The 16,222-nt window shown below is 35.5% G+C and overlaps 3 protein-coding genes, 1 long non-coding RNA gene, 1 other non-coding gene and 1 pseudogene across 8 annotated transcripts; 3 read left to right on the forward strand and 3 right to left on the reverse strand.

Annotated features, from left to right (window-relative positions):
* Positions 1 to 37: 37 nt before the first annotated feature.
* On the forward strand, positions 38 to 2,590 carry LOC147946373 (uncharacterized). 2 transcript variants are annotated; one of them, XR_015597702.1, is made up of 7 exons: positions 38 to 656; positions 762 to 1,176; positions 1,309 to 1,374; positions 1,462 to 1,639; positions 1,736 to 1,855; positions 1,940 to 2,020; positions 2,130 to 2,590. XR_015597702.1 is itself a non-coding variant. In XM_087511935.1 (7 exons), exons 2-6 carry the CDS (start codon positions 889 to 891, stop codon positions 1,985 to 1,987), a joined length of 642 nt encoding a protein of 213 aa, XP_087368061.1. In that variant the 5' UTR covers positions 38 to 656; positions 762 to 888; the 3' UTR covers positions 1,988 to 2,020; positions 2,130 to 2,590. The 2 variants fall into 2 exon arrangements, 1 of the variants encoding a protein (XP_087368061.1); XM_087511935.1 differs by having other exon boundaries at positions 1,794 to 1,855.
* Positions 2,591 to 4,192: 1,602 nt separating this feature from the next.
* Positions 4,193 to 6,372, reverse strand: LOC104782931 (U11/U12 small nuclear ribonucleoprotein 35 kDa protein-like; annotated as a pseudogene). The gene is made up of 8 exons (XR_015597336.1): positions 6,184 to 6,372; positions 6,005 to 6,083; positions 5,866 to 5,917; positions 5,636 to 5,706; positions 5,379 to 5,469; positions 5,193 to 5,268; positions 4,963 to 5,041; positions 4,193 to 4,760 (listed from the first exon to the last, which is right to left on the reverse strand). The product of XR_015597336.1 is annotated as a U11/U12 small nuclear ribonucleoprotein 35 kDa protein-like (transcript).
* Positions 6,373 to 6,618: 246 nt separating this feature from the next.
* LOC147946374 (uncharacterized) lies at positions 6,619 to 7,964 on the forward strand. Its single transcript, XR_015597337.1, has 2 exons — positions 6,619 to 7,287; positions 7,386 to 7,964. It is a non-coding gene; the product is annotated as an uncharacterized LOC147946374 (long non-coding RNA).
* Positions 7,965 to 8,251: 287 nt separating this feature from the next.
* On the reverse strand, positions 8,252 to 11,052 carry LOC104782932 (thiocyanate methyltransferase 1-like). Of its 2 annotated transcripts, none has more exons than XM_010507993.3 (8): positions 10,441 to 11,052; positions 9,984 to 10,114; positions 9,511 to 9,597; positions 9,319 to 9,419; positions 9,145 to 9,244; positions 9,001 to 9,047; positions 8,813 to 8,891; positions 8,252 to 8,457 (listed from the first exon to the last, which is right to left on the reverse strand). In XM_010507993.3, the coding sequence occupies exons 1-8, from the start codon at positions 10,532 to 10,534 to the stop codon at positions 8,419 to 8,421; spliced, it is 678 nt and encodes a 225-aa protein (XP_010506295.2). In that variant the 5' UTR covers positions 10,535 to 11,052; the 3' UTR covers positions 8,252 to 8,418. The 2 variants fall into 2 exon arrangements, with proteins under 2 accessions (XP_010506295.2, XP_019099887.2); XM_019244342.2 differs by having other exon boundaries at positions 9,971 to 10,114; positions 10,441 to 10,625.
* Positions 11,053 to 12,209: 1,157 nt separating this feature from the next.
* LOC104784397 (putative thiol methyltransferase 1) lies at positions 12,210 to 14,290 on the reverse strand. The gene is made up of 8 exons (XM_010509426.2): positions 14,105 to 14,290; positions 13,760 to 13,890; positions 13,378 to 13,464; positions 13,171 to 13,271; positions 12,990 to 13,089; positions 12,839 to 12,885; positions 12,674 to 12,752; positions 12,210 to 12,512 (listed from the first exon to the last, which is right to left on the reverse strand). The coding sequence occupies exons 1-8, from the start codon at positions 14,202 to 14,204 to the stop codon at positions 12,474 to 12,476; spliced, it is 684 nt and encodes a 227-aa protein (XP_010507728.2). The 5' UTR covers positions 14,205 to 14,290; the 3' UTR covers positions 12,210 to 12,473.
* A 1,742-nt stretch (positions 14,291 to 16,032) lies between these two features.
* TRNAK-CUU (transfer RNA lysine (anticodon CUU)) lies at positions 16,033 to 16,105 on the forward strand. The gene has a single exon. It is a non-coding gene; the product is annotated as a tRNA-Lys (tRNA).
* Positions 16,106 to 16,222: the final 117 nt, after the last annotated feature.

The raw sequence follows: 16,222 nt of genomic DNA on the forward strand, positions 1-16,222 counted from the left end.
TTTTAGATTATATACATCCACCAATTAAAATAAATTTGATCAAAAACAAATTAATACACAAAAGAAGAAAATTGATCCATTTTGTTTCGATTAGTATATATATTTTTAGTCATAAACATTATCGTTACTAATATAAGTCATCAACATAAATAAGAGTTAATATATATAATTATTTTTCGTTTGGTTTTCCAATTTTATTTTGTAAGTTTCGTTTGTTTTTGGCCTATTTTTTTTATTCTTTTTCTTCAGAATATATAATCTTCCAAGAATGTCTATTGCCTTGTTGAACAATGAATATACAAGAAACTCAAACCAAAATCAAAGTTGAAATAAAAAAGGCTTTTTTGTAATGGTCCGTTTTCCCAATGAATTGGGCGTTTTGAGTTGAGAAAAGGCCCAATGGCTTTAACCCGGTAAATTGGGTTTTTGGAGTTTAGAAAAGCTTAATAACTTATTGTCAGTTTCTTTTAACTTATTACTGTATATGGTTGAATTCCTGATTGATTATGTGTTGATGGTAATATAAATTAGGGTTGGAGTCCTGTGGGAGATTTTAATTGATTATCCTATCCTTTTTTGTTTTTCCTCATAATCTTGCAAGAATGTCTTTCGCCTTGTTGAAGCTACAAGAAACCAGTAGGCCCCCGACTTATAAGGTAATTGGATTTCTTCTATCTATATTGTGGATCTCTCTCCCTCTCTTTTGCATCATCAACGTAACTCTCATGATTCTACACTTTTTTTTTTCCTTTGGTGCAAAGGAACTGTATGATGCTTTAACACCATATCATCATCGGCTGGAATTAGGGGAAAGTTTCTATACGATCCCTACCAACCGTCCGCGGTAATTACTCTCTATCGAGGCACGGGGCGGATTTTTGCGCCCCAATGCTATTGAATCTTTTAAGCTTGGCAAGAATATGTTGTGGGATGAGCCCCTCTGACGAGGAAACTTGCATTTCACCATCAACGTACGAACCACCTTCTCCTGATTACTGTCCTTCTCCTTCTTTTAACTGGCCTAATTCTCCTCCTGTTTACTGTCTTAATTCTCCTCCTGTTTACTCTCCTCCTTCTCCTGTTTACTCTCCTCCTTCTACTCCTGACTATGACTATGCACCTATCTTTGACAATGAATTCCCTTTGACCTCCTTTCCCTACGATGAGCCAGCTAAGGTAATTTTTGCACTCTTGTTTACGTAATTCTGGGGGGTTTTATTTTATGCTACTGATCCATATCATATCATATATATATATATATATATATATATATCGTTATTCTGATTTTGGACCCTCTCCATCCATCAGAGTTATTATAGAGTGGATGATGAGCTGTTTGGTAAAGTTGGGCTTCACTGCTACAATCTGCAAGATGTAAGTCTTGTTTACCATTTTTATTGTTTTGTATCTTATCAAATATATCGTACAAGTTCTTAAAATCTATTCTCATCTTCTTCGCAGCGGACAAACCTTGAATTTTTCTGCCTAGACGACGAGGAATATCCTAGGCTTGTAAAATTTTATGCAAGGGATCCAACTCGAGAGTTTTCCATTGGCGAGTTCTTAACAAGGGTGGTTGAGTCTGTGAAAGATGGCTGCTGCTTGAGTTTCATTTCAACCCAATGCACATTATTGCCAAGTAATTTGTAATTTGGTTATGCATCTCTTGTTATTATTATTATTATTGTTATTGTGTCCTAATCTTTCTTGGTCGTCACATCTCCTTGGAGAGAAGGAAGGCTTCCCAATCTGTGACCACTTTGACAAACTTGCCGTGGGTGCTTTCTTCACAGGTGATATGCCCAACTCGTTGCCTGAGGTTACCACCACCAGTGATAACCTGCAATTCTACGAGGTAGGTTTCCCTTTTTAGCCCTTCACACATTATTTAGAGGAAGCATGCCTAGCTAGAAAACACATTTTGACTTGATTTTTGCAGTTGAAAGAGTCAGAGCTGGAAGAAGAAAAGGATTGGCTTCTTCTCTAGTTGGAACTCTCGTTGCGCACCAATTCTTTCCCGGTGAGAACAAAAAAAAAAACACAGACTTTTACAACAAAAAGAGGATGGGAATTTGTGTACTAGGTGGTAGGTTATAATGAGATCTCTTCTTCATGTTGTTGTGTTGCAGTTCTCATCACTGTGTGAAAGTTCATTTGACCTGAAAAAGGTAATTGTGCAAACCAGAGCAGATGTGTTTTCTAAGAAGAAAACCAAGTCCGAGAATGCAATCTTCTACACTACCTTCACATCCTGTGCCCGTCAAGACGGCAATCCTATCATAAGGAATGCTATCATAAGGAGAACAATGGATGGAATTCCAGGTCATTTGTCCCTTGAAGTCAAGTGTTTGGTGTGAAAGCCATCCACCATTATGTGTTTATGTATTTTTAAGTATCTTATCGTCCCATTATGTCTTTATGTATTTAAGAATCTAACCGGTTATCTTGGTCTTTCTTGAGACTAAGTTAAGAATGCCTTTCTCTTGCTTCTTCCTTGCTTGTCATGCAAGTGAAGCACCGGGTTTGTTTGCATATTTACAGTATTCACCTATATTTTTATATGGTTGTTTCTCCATCTCTCTTATCTATCTTCTTGTAAGAAAAGGTCATCTACACTAATCTCACCTTAGTTTACACTGTAAATTTGAGTATAAGATACTCTCCTCGAGGCTGCCTCTAGATTCCTCGCTTTCTGCTAAAGTTGATCGTCTCCTTCTGCTTCATTGCCTATACGTTCATGTTGATGATGATAGATTTAGCTTGCAAGTGTTTTGTACAAGTTGGCGCGAATTCCCTTTTTCTCTCTTCTTAATTCGATCCGAATTGAACTAGTTCTGTGATTCTTTGCTTCTCATGTTTTTCAAAGGAATGCTTTACACTTCCCTTCTTTTGCAGGCTTCCGTTATGAGTTTTTGACTCTTGTCTTTGCGTTTTACATTCATTAATTGCAATTATTATCATATCTACACATATTTCTCCTATATATACTTGCTACATCCGCTCTTGTTTGTGTTTCTTCTCTTTATGCAGCATTAACTCTTTCAGTTCCTACTTTTTTTTCAGCTCCATTCCATTCTTATTTGAACGCCTAACATAGATACTCTCCGACTGTTATCATAAAAATTCAAAAAATAAGGGCACATTAAGAAACCAACCACAGTCTAATATATATAATGGTTCGTCATACAAAACAACAAGCTGTAAAAGCGACAGAATTGAAAGAAATGTATTCACAGGCAGCCAAAACGGTTAACTGCATGAAATTGGTTGGACCTTTTTAGAGTAACTCTGTCTCTATACATGAGTTACTTGCATGAGTCTTCAGAACTTGTTTACACAAATATCATCAAACCCCTGCAGCCATTAGATTTTTTTGATTTAATGATAGACGTAAACAAAAGACATGAGAGAGAATGCCATGAAAGTACAATATCACATCAAAAAGCCCATTTAAGTATCTAATCGATCTTGATCGTTCTTGAGATGGTGACTAGTTTAATGTTTTTGCTTGTGTGCTAGTCATGCAAAGGGGTAATGACTTTTAGTTCCATTTTGGTTCTATATATAGTATAGTAAAATAGATTATTATTTGATCATAACATTATTGTTACAAACAATAATCCTCACATTCAACACCTACATTGCGTAAATAAAGAAAGATAATCATTTTATTTATTAGAAGATCAGAAGACTACATATATAATAGTCTTACTAACAGTGAAATCTATTATTTCTTAGAGATCAATTGATGTCAGTTTTGTGTTCCTATGTTTTTCGTACTCAGTGCTACGAAATAATTCTTGTCAAATTAATTTGCTTGTAACCTAGGAAATATACCAATATGCTTGGCACCTAGGCTTATCTGATAACTCTCAAGACGTTGTGTTCCGTGCTCTACTCGGAGCAGAGGTTTGAAGTTCCCGCGATTACCATATCAAAAGTGCATATAGTAATGATATAATAAAATGAAAAAGCATAAATGTTTGAATAGACTCTTCTTCTTCTGTCATTTCTTTGATTCCACGATCGATCTCCATTCTTTTGATACAGTTTTGAATTTGAACAGAGATCTCAGATTTTACGGGAAGCCTCTACAATATCTGTTTCAGAGCAAAATGGGTTAGGGTTTTCTCCGTCTACTTCATCATCTTTGGTCTGTGAATGTCAATTTCCCTTCAGACAAAAATCAGTCTTTGACATGCATAACTAACAGTTTACTTGACTTTCTTTTTTCTTTTCCGAAACTTTCTATATTTTACAATTGTTTGCTCATTTTCCTTTCTTTGTTTCTCCCAAATACTTTAACTGTTTAACAATAAAAAAAACATTACAGTATATATAATCTCTCAGAAAAGTCAGAACTTTATTCAGTCAGAGGAATGATGATCTCGACTAGAGGACCTCCTCATATGATGATGGTGGGAATGCATGTGTTTATGACGTTTGTGAGAACGGTCTTCTTCTTCTCCGCGTTTTGATCTTTTGCTCAATCCAGAAACTTCACCCTTGTTGTCACCATATCTATCTTCCATACCTCGTGATCTCTCTTTTCAATCGGAACGGGAACGCTCCTCTCTGTTTTCGCTGCGTCTTCTATGCGAACTGTGTGTGTGTGAGCTCGACCTGTGACTGTGATTAGACCTATGGCTGCTTCGCTCTTTAAACTCTTCTTCCCTTTCTACAGAACTCTTTTCCCGATAATAATATCCTTCCTCTCTATCATCCGACACACTTCCTTTTCTCCTCGGAGGTGATGGGATCTGCATCCACAAACAAGCTATAGTGCTTAGAAGTTAGAACTTTATCATAGTGGCATTGAACAATCCCATCAATATGTCACTTCTATCAGAAGAACATGTACAAAAGACCAGATAAAAGCTAGCTAGCATGACAAAAAAAACAAAGGGATAAAGTTTGAATGACTGTAGTAGATTGGTACTGAAGTTAAAAGACAAAGTAGACCTGTGTGCGTGACATATATCTTCCTTCAGGTGGAAGCTGAATGCCGAGTTTTTGCAAATCTTCGTGAGGGATTGGTCGCCTGATATCAACAAACAGAAATAATGCCCACTTGAATAAATACTTCTCGTTTTGAAGGAATATGATAATCAGAAGAAGGTTCATGCCACTATGCTTTGCTGCTGGTGTTAGATCTTTGGACAAGCTAAATGAAGAGCAAAACAAAACCGTACAAGGGAGCGCGGAATGGTCTTTCTCGTCCTCCAAAACGAAGTTGTCCGGATTCTTTCCTACCACCAAGCCCACCTCCTGCTTAGAGAGAAGAAGATTTAATCTACTACAAGGAATGAATGAAGATATAACTCCTATAGACAGTTCATGAGAGACAAAAAAAAAAAAAAAGTTAAAGAACGGCAGACCTAGTCTTCTTGGTATCCATCCAGGCATCAGTTGCTGCCGATTGTAATCAACAATAATCTCTCTACCATCTATTAGTGAATGATGAGCATCCTGTAAAAAAACATCACAAACATTCTCACTCTGACACAACCTACACCAGTTTCCAGAAACGAGCATGTACATGGATATCTTCAATGCGTTGGCTTAGTAAGGATTTCAGACAGCTTTCAAGAACAAAAACAAGAGGTAAAAACGCAAACTTTTAGCATCACAGCACCTCATAAGCACGGAGCATATCCTTTTCGCTCTCAAATTCTACAAAAGCATATCCTCGTGAAGAACCCGTCACTACAAGAAGAGGAGACTCAATAATCAAACAAAATCTATAATCACAGTTCTACTAAGACAATAGCTTGGTAGAAGCAACAAACCAAAGATCATAAATTTCCTAAAAGATAGAAGCAAAGTGTTGATATCATAATAAGCAGAACACTGGCAAAATCTTACCAATGTGCCTAACCAAGCGCAAGTTCTTAATCCTACCATACTTAATCATCACCTGTGAAGAAGAAAAGTCCATAATCATACTCAAAGCATAGTTTACACGAACATTAAAAAAAACTAAGTGAAAATTCCAATCATTAACCTCTCGAAGAGTATCCTACGACCCACGAAGAGAGTAGAGTAAGGATCTCCAACAGATTTTGAATCACCAGAAGGATCATCTTCCAGAACAAACCAAAATCAATGACTATTTTAGGATTCAGAAACCCAGAAACACTGAAAGAGAGGAACAAAAGAGAGAAAGAGATTGAGTATACATACACAAGCCGGCGTTATAACAGAGGAGAGCTCGACGGACGCCGTTATCATGTGGAGCCACATCAGTTCCGTCGATGCTTCCGCCTTGAATCGGATGATACGACGTCGCGTAGAACACTTTGTTCACGACGTTGTTTCCTCCGCCGCTCATCTCTTCTCCCTCTCTCTCGGCGGCTCCGGCTAGTCAACAACGATTCAATGAAATAAAGAACAAAACGTCGTCGTTCTAATTCACTACTATTTTAAGCCCAATATATATAAATTGGGCCTATTAAAGCCCATTTAAGCTGAAATCTCACCAGACCCATAAGATTTTTTTCTTATTTGATTTGGCGAATTGCTTTTCATAAAACTGCTTTGAATTCCAGATTGATTGTGGTTTGAATAAATTAGGGTTGGAGAGTCCTGTGGGAGATTTTAATCGAATATCTCTAATCCTTTTTTTTTTTTTTTTTTTGATAATCATATCTTCTAAGAATGTCTTTCGCTTTGTTGAAGCTACAAGAAACCAGTAGGTCTCCGAGTTATAAGGAACTGTATGATGCTTTAACACCATATCATCATCGGTTGGAAGGGGAAAGTTTCTATACGATTCCTGTACCAACCTTCGGCGTGGTTGGTACATGGATCCATAATTACTCTCTATCGAAGCAGATGCTGATACAGGACGAATGGTTGCGCCCCGATGCTATTGAATCTTTTAAGCTTGGCAAGAATATGTTGGATGAGCCCTCTGACGTGGAAACTTGCATTTCACGATCAACATACGAACCACCTTCTCCTCATTACTGTCCTTCTCCTTCTTACTCTCCTTCTTCTCCTGTTTACTGTCCTAATTCTCCTCCTGTTTACTGTCCTCCTTCTATTGTTTACTGTCCTCCTTCTCCTGATGAGCATTCACCTAACTTTGAAATCCCTTTGACCTCCTTTCCCTAGGATGGGCCAGAGTTATTTTAGAGTGGATGATGAGCTGTTTGGTAAAGTTGGGCTTCACTGCTACAATCTGCAAAATGTAAGTGTATTTTAAGTTTCTCTTTTCTTCTTCTTCTTCTTCTGTGAAAGATGGCTGCTTGAGTTTCATTACAACCCAATGCACATTATTGCCAGGTAATTTGTAAATTGGTTATGCATCTCTTGTTATTATTATTATTATTATTGAGTCCTAATCTTTCTTGGTCGTCATGTCATGTCATGTCTCCTTGCAGAGAAGGAAGGCTTCCCAATTTGTGACCACTTTGACAAACTTGCCGTGGATGCTTTCTTCAAATGTGATATGCCCAACTCGTTGCCTGAGGTTACCACCAGTGATAACCTGCAGTTCTACGAGTTGAAAGAGTCAGAGGTGGAAGACGAAAAGGATTGGCTTCTTCTCTACTTGGAACTCTCGTTGCGCACCAATTCTTTCCCGTTCTCATGTGAAAGTTCATTTGACCTGAAAAAGGTAATTGTGCAAACCAGAGCAGATGTGTTTTCTAAGAAGAAAACCAAGTCCGAGAATGCAATCTTCTACATTACCTTCACATCCTGTGCCAGTCAAGACAGCAATCCTATCATAAGGAATGCTATCATAAGGAGAAAAATGGATGGAATTCCAGGTCATATGTCCCTTGAAGTCAAGTCTTTGGTGTGAAAGCCACCCACCATTATGTCTTTATGTATTTTTAAGTATCTTATCGTCCCATTATGTCTTTATGTATTTAAGAATCTAACCGGTTATCTTGGTCTTTCAAAATAACAAGCTGTAAAAGCGACAGAAATGAAAGAAATGTATTCACAGGCCAAAACGGTTAACTGCATGAAATTGGTTGGACCTTTTTAGAGTAACTCTATACATGACACATGAGTTACATGAAGCTTCAGAACTTGTTTGCACAAATATCATCAAACCCCTGCAGCCATTAGAATTTTTTTGATTTAATGTTAGACGTAACGAAATGAAATACATGAGTGAGAATGCAAAAGAGAGCATGAAAGTACATGATCACATAAAGTGTTTGATGTGAAAGCCACCATCTTATGTTATGTAGTTTTAAGTATCTAATCGATCGATATATAGCGTATACCCAAAGTGTAGTAAAATAAATTATTATTTGATCATAACATTATTGATACAAACAATAATCATCACATTCAACACTTACATTGCCTAAATAAAGGAAGATAATCATTTTATTCTTAAAAGATGAGAAGATTACATATATAATAATCTTACTAACAGTGAAATCTATTTCTTAGAGATCAATTGTTCTTCTTCCACCTCCCAAGCTTCTCTTTGCCCTGTCCATAATATTTATTCATCAGATCGAAAGAAGATCAACTATGTGTTTTACAAATTTTTAGTGTTTTTTGAAACGAAAGAAAATCAAAGTATAATACTGACATAATTCAGTTTTGGAAACCTAAAGAAAAGTTTGGTTAAAAAGTTTGAGTAGTATGTTAATTGTTCATGTACTCGTTTCTTATAATGGTTACTCTGTATATAAACATTTTATAATGTATGGAATTTCATGGCATTTGTGTTATGTAGACATATATATACACCAAAATCATAAGATTTAGACTAATGCTTTGATATTATAATATACGCTAATTATAAGTAATCTCGCGCAATGTGAGTGAACTTCTATTATACCTTACGAGTAGGAATGGCGTGTGGATTCTCCTCGATAGACACTGATTTAAATCCTACGGGAACCAACACATCTTCGTAGCTGATCCACATAAAACACACACACAATTAACATTTGCTTAACTCTGAAGTATTGATTCAATTACACTATAATTCTACGTTTAAGACAAACTGAGGGATTGATTACGTACGTAGAGACATCAACTTTGTAGGGAGGTCCACCAACGTGGTCGGTAATCTAATAATTGAAAATGAAAGTGTTAATCCATATATTCGATGAGTATATATCATTGAATTATGGAACATTCGCACGACAATAGATTGAAAATTATTACCGGATACATGAGGGTTATGAGTTCGCCGTCAGGTTTTAATAGTTCATGCATAGATTTAGCCCATGCAGGTCTCATCTCCGGTTCAATGGCACAGAAGAACCTGTTAATTATATTAGTTAATTAGATTTTAATTATTTACTGCTAACATTATGTTTTCATAGTTAATAAACTCACACATAATCGAAGATGAGGTCGAATAATTCGTTAGGACGCCAAGTGAAAACATCTTCCTTCACGAACGAAACGTACTTTGCCTTTGGTGAGGAGCTGTATGTCTATACGTAATCAACATAAAGTATTATTAATTTTTCAGTAGACAAACGTAGTGAGAATGTGATGATGAGATGACTAAACCATTTATTTAACCTCATTAGCTTTCGTGAGGGCGCTTTCAGATATATCCAATCCAACAACGAAACGTTCAAGGCTTGCCATCGCAACGACGTCGTGTCCCTATACTCACATTCATAACATGATTTATGTGCAAAGTTAACTAACAAGTATTTTATTTTCAGAGTTGTTCATTCATAAGTAAATTGGTTCAACCTAAATTAACTTATTAAGTAGAGAAGTTCATCTAAAAAAGCAAGAATTAAACTGAAGAACAAACAAAATAAATAAAGAAAAACTACACCAAATTAAACTTCTTTTAAGAAATTTATTGCGTCTTCAAAAAAAAAAAAAAAAAAAATGTTGACTCCAAAACCGTATCATACTAATTCATTTAGTTTTTTTTTTTTTTTTTTTCACACCAAATAAAAAAAAAATCGAATTCAAAATTGCGAACCATATAAATCAAAATGGAAAGAGAGAGAGAGAGAGGTACGAAGAAGACTGACTCCACCACAGCCGGGGACAAGAGCACGGCCAAGAGGGAGTGAGGAAGTGTCGACGAGATGTACAACGAGAGGTGTGGCTCTTCCTTGGTCCCATGGTGTTATCTCTTCTTCCCAGCATTTCTCCCATCCACCTAATTTTATTTTTGATTAGTTGCATTATATATGTGCTCTTATTTAATTGTTTTTTTTTTCTTTCTGCCTTCCGAAATTTAAAATTTCCATAACTTTCTGGTCTACAGATAATAAAAATGACACAAGTGATATAAGTTAATCATCATTTACCAATTGATTTCTGAGTAGAAAATTCGTTAAACTTAACAATATACTGCACATGAACTTTCTATGTTCAGAAAGCATTTGATTTTAGTTAGTGTGGCTCATTTATATATATGGACCAGAGAACCTAAATCTCCGCTAATTGTAAGAAAAAAGATATCAATGGAAGAATATGAATCACCTTCTTCAACAGTTTTAGGCAGGAACGTAGCAACTTCCTCAGGAGTAGGAATAACGTTTCCACCAATGCTCTGACCTTGACGTTCTTCAGCCATTTTAGGGGTTCTCAAGCTCGATCGTCTCTTTCTTTTTGGTCTTTTTATTTACAATTTCCCTTGTTTTTTTTATAAAGGGTCTTGATGTTGTGAAAAGCTATAAGCATGCTAAGTATATATAACAAAATTGAGTTATTATTACATTTAACAAAAGGAAAAATAAATCAGTAATTTAACAAACGTGATCTTGCATAAAGCTTTCACCCTCGAGACTTTTTGCCCATTTTGTGTGTCTTCTCATTGGAACACCTAGGGCTGTTTTAGATTTTCGTGGACGAATGTAAAGACGATCAACGGCTCATATAATTTTCGTGGAATTATTAACCACTGGTGTTTCTGAATGGACCCAAAAGTGAAAAATAAAACTAATCATTCGAAAATTTATATAAGTAATTGTTTGGACTGTAAACATCATAATGTTTTCGTCATCCATTTATCAGAAATACACATTCCATATATTATTGTAAAAAAAAAAGATATAAAATGTCGAAAGGCAATGAATGAATCAATGATGCATTATTATTATTATCCATAGTATGAAAATCAGAAGCAAGTGTGGCCCTGGGTAGCCCTCAATTATTCACCAATTCCCAATAAAATAATTAGATATTTATTGAACATTTCTGTGAATAACATTCTTTATAGCTAGCTAGCTCCAAAAATAACTCTTTCTGAGGAGGTCAAAAGGACGGACTCACGAGTGAGTGAGTGATCACCACACAAACCTTTAGTAGAAGCATTAAAACAGAGTAAGATCTACCTTCCACTCACACTGAATTAAAAGTGAAGACGTCGTGTTCTGAAATAAAACATAATAAGACGACAAACGTTTTGAAGTGTGACTGTGAAACGTCTCTTCCTTTTTTAAGGTGTGCCAATTTTAACCAACAGGGATTATTGTGGATGAGAAATTAGACATTGCGTCTCATTCAATACTTTGCGTTTATTTATTACAAATATCTTATAAGATGGTCGACGAAGCTTTAGACATATTTATTTTATCTAGACGTGTACATTTGGTTCCGACTATAGCCTATAGGAGTTTCTAAAATATATGTATTCTTTTTTCATGTATAGAACCATGAGACTGTGCTGTGATGATGATACTAACTTTTTCCATTTCCTGAATATTAATTTCAAATTTTAAACCTCTTTTAAGTCATTCTTGTTTCACAATGAAACTACTGTACAGTGATGAAGTTGATTTTTACCTTTCGTGTATTTGGAGCAAGTTTGATATCCAAAAGCTCTTCATAGCTACAAAACATTTTAAACAAGTTTGATATTTAACCAAAAGTGAGAGACGTTAATTAACACACATTAATTAAGGAGACGATGACGATTTATATACGTCAAAACTGATAATGAGGTTTCCAACGCGATCATCCAACCGCCTAACATACCATTTTTATTTATTTATTTAAAAAGCATCAATAATGTCAAACGAGTTAATAAAATCACTAGCTTCATATATATGAGAAAAATCACTCGAGATTTGTTTTTCTTTTGTTCTCAGTGAAATTGTGGTCGAACCATGAACGTGCTTTGATGCAATATTAAACGTTAAGAACAAAAAAAAGATACGCTTAGATAAATAAATAAACGAAAGGAAAGCAAACTTCGAAATGAGAGCAGATAAATAGAGGGAGAGAAATTTGAAAGCTGGCAAAGACAATTTTTCAGAAACAAAAACTCTAATGGGAAATGAGAACCTTTTCATTATATTGAAACACAATCGCTGGATAAAACACACCAAAAGAAAGAGAGGAAACATGGGACATGATAGATCTGAACCGTTCGTCGTCGCATAGAGTCACGGCCTTATAAGTCAAACATACATATTTTACATAGAGTATGTATGATACTCAATTTATTCTCAGTACACACATATATAACACTGATCTTACTAAACAGCGTAAGATCTCTCTCTCTTGAATCATCAGTTGATCTTCTTCCACCTCGCAAGCTTCTCTTTGCCCTGTTGTAATACATCCGAAGGAATGATCATTAGTTATAACGTGATTTGAAGTTTTGATTGCATGTGTATGTATACACCATTAATAAAATATCAACTTATATTTTGATGTAACATTTTACATGTATATGTCATTTCGCACAATTTGAGTGTATTATTTATACCTTGCGAGTGGGAATGGAGTCCGGGTTCTCCTCAACGGACACTGCTTTAAACCCTACCGGAACCAACACATCTTCATATCTGAACCTCGAAAAAGTAAATTAAAACACTTGTTAAAAAGGAAAAATTACGTATGTAAGACATAATTGAGGCTTAATTTTACGTACGAAGATAAAGCTACTTTGTAGGGAGCTCCACCATCGTGGTCGGTCATCTAATCAATAAAAACACGAAGTGTTTATTCATATATACTGTGATTGTATATAATATTACTGAATTATGGAACATTCACACGAAAAAAAATATCAAAATAATCACCGGATACATAAGAGTTATGAGTTCGCCGTCAGGTTTTAGCAGTTCATGCATGGATTTACCCCATGCAGGTCTCAACTCTGGTTCAATTGCGCAGAAAAACCTGTACATTATTATATTAAGTTAATTGGGTTTTTAAATGTATCGTTGTTAAAGTTAGGTTTCTCATAGTTAATAAACTCACACATAATCAAAGATGAGGTCGAACTTTTCTTCAGGACGCCAAGTGAAAACATCTTCCTTCACGAACGAAAAGTACTTTGCCTTCGGTGAGGAGCCGTAAGTCTATATATATGCATGTAATCAACGTATCAGTATCTCACGGCAAACGTTAATCATCAGGAAGTGAGGTGATTAATCAGAAAAAGTGATTAATTATGATTAACCGTACCTCATTAGCTTTCTTGAGAGCCTTTTCAGAAATGTCCAATCCAACGACGAAGCGTCCAGGGCATGCCATCGCAACTACATCGTGTCCCTACTCACATATGTAAATATCATATACAAAGTTAGTTTACAAGTATATAAGTTTTAGAATTTTACACTAGAGAGCGATACTAATTAACAGAATCTTATCATTAACTATGAGCCAAAAACTAAGGGTTTTCTCATAGAAACTACACCAAAAAAAATTTCTTCCCCATTTAACAACCCTATCATACCAATACAAACTGGATTCAGTTTTAGTCTCCAAAATCTAAAAATATTAAAATCGTATAAAACCTAATAACGGGACTCAAATAAAATCAAAGTTGAAAAAGAAGAGGACTAACTCCGCCACAGCCGGGGACAAGAGTACGGCCAAGAGGGAGAGATGAAGTGTCGAGAAGATGAACAATGAGAGGTGTGGCTCTTCCTTGATCCCATGGTGTTACCTTGTCTTCCCAACATTTATCCCATCCACCTGTATATTTTATATATTACGCTTAATTTTTTTTAACAAATTAATAATATCAAAATTATGATATTTAATTTGTTTTACGTACTAATTATTTGATAAACCAATTTTGAAGCATATGTTTTTTTATTTTTGTTAGTGAGACTCATTTATCAAATATTCTCAATGATATATTCATATGAATATGAAATGTAATATTGAAGAAAGAAGAAATAATAACCTTCAGCAACAACTTGGGGCTGGAAGGAAGCAGCTTCTTCAGGAGTAGGGATGATGTTTCCACCACTGCTGTAATCTGAACTCTGTTGTTTTTCAGCCATTTTTATTAGTTGTGGAATGCTTGAAGCACAAGATATCTATTTATAGAGAGGTTTACAAATTAATTTAATGAATTTAAATAAAAATAAGTTAAACAAGACCGAGTAAAAAGAAATTAATTTTGTATAGAGAATTAATTATTACTAATTATGCTCTCTCTCACCCACTGTACTTTCTGCCTTTCTGCCCATTTTGTGTGTTTTCAAATTGGAATATTCCCATTGAGACGACCCCAAAAATAATAATTTGCATAGTCAGTCATTCTTTAATATTAACGACGACGTCCATCACAATTTTAAACAAATCCCAAAGAAACAAGACCAGTGGGCTTTCTTGGGCCCATAATATTTTCATTCCTTTTTTGTCAAGAAATGATATAGCCTTGGAAGTTACAGAAATTACCGTATATGCCATTCCTTCTATAAAAACATTAAATCTCCCAAAACGACATTGTTTTTGGTTTTGTTTATCACATACGTCTGTTTGGAACAAAACAAGTAAACAACCACACCACTTTATGACTAATGTTATCCTATTTAGCTTAAATTTTCATAATTTTTCTTTTCTTTTGGCTCAAGCATCATCGCTAAGTTTGATGATACAAAGTGAGAATCATTTGCGTCATTATAACACTAATTATTCGATTTGCCAGTGAACATTCTGAGGTCATGACGACTTGCGTGTGATCACAAGGAGAAAGGCCACCACCACCGAGGGACCACAAATTCTAATAGAAGAAAGAAAGAAAGAAAGCTACGACCTAACTTCCCCACTCACTTTCTCACTCGATTTTTAAAATTAAAACGTGAACCAGCCTGGCCGCATCGGTCTATAAAACGGAACACGACAAAAGTTATATACTTAAAGAATGACTGTGGTTTGGAATTGTGTTACACGTATCTTTCTCCTTAGGGTATATGCCAATTGCAGTAAGGAATATAATAACGGATGAGAAACTAGACATTGCTTCTCATTTAAATATACACACATTTCATTATTACTAGATTAAACATTGACCCAGTTTCAGATGTCTTTTTTTTTTTTCATCAAGAAGATGATACTAATAAGTTTTTGTTAGGACTATTTTCTTTTTGAACATATATAGTGCCCTCGGGATCTGACTAAAATAGTAATCTTTACTGATGTATAGAAGAGCCATGCATGACAGTGTGATGGTATTTGAGGATTTAGGAGAAGCAACTCCCACTGTTGTTCAATGTTCATCTCTGTGAAACGAGGATTGATTTACACTAATAGGAACCAAGACATCGAAGCAGATATATAATTGTAGTCGAAAATGAGGTCGAATTATTTCTCGGTTGGCTCCCAAGTGAAAAAGACTTCTTGCAAAAAGGTGAAATGTTTTGAATTAGATAATGAAGAGAACATCAACATACACCAACTGATAAAATGTAGACCACAAACCTTGGTTGATCTTTCGACTGAGGTTTTTGAAAGATCAAGTCCAACAACATGACGGTCAGGGTTTTGCCTTGATAGCCCTGGCAAAACCAATTTTTTCGGAAATAAAAATCTTACAATTAGAAAGAATCAGAGTGTGACAAAAAAAGAGAGTAGATACTAACTGTTCCACATCCAGGGATTAAAGCTCTTCCATTAGGCAATGAACTCGTTTGACAGAGATAACAACGATGGGAGTTGCTTCTCCTAAGTCCTAAATCCCACAATGTTTTTCCCTCTACCCATAACATCCAGTCATCCACCTTAGAAAAACAACACAAACATGCAAAAACATTATCGGATTTTTAAATGCATTCATATCTCATTCTAAAACCGCATGACCTATCAACAATAGTTGTTCATGTATCAGCCCGTCTAGCTCAGTTGGTAGAGCGCAAGGCTCTTAACCTTGTGGTCGTGGGTTCGAACCCCACGGTGGGCGATTGTCTTTTCCTATTTTTTAACGTTAAGGTATACCCCACGGTGGGCGATTGTCTTTTCTTATTTTTTAACGTTAAGGTATATCACTGCGTCTAGAAACAGAATGATGTTTTGCTAC

The sequence above is a fragment of the Camelina sativa genome, chromosome 4, assembly GCF_030686135.1.
Source record: "Camelina sativa cultivar CO46 ecotype springtype chromosome 4, ASM3068613v1".
NCBI lineage: Eukaryota > Viridiplantae > Streptophyta > Magnoliopsida > Brassicales > Brassicaceae > Camelina > Camelina sativa.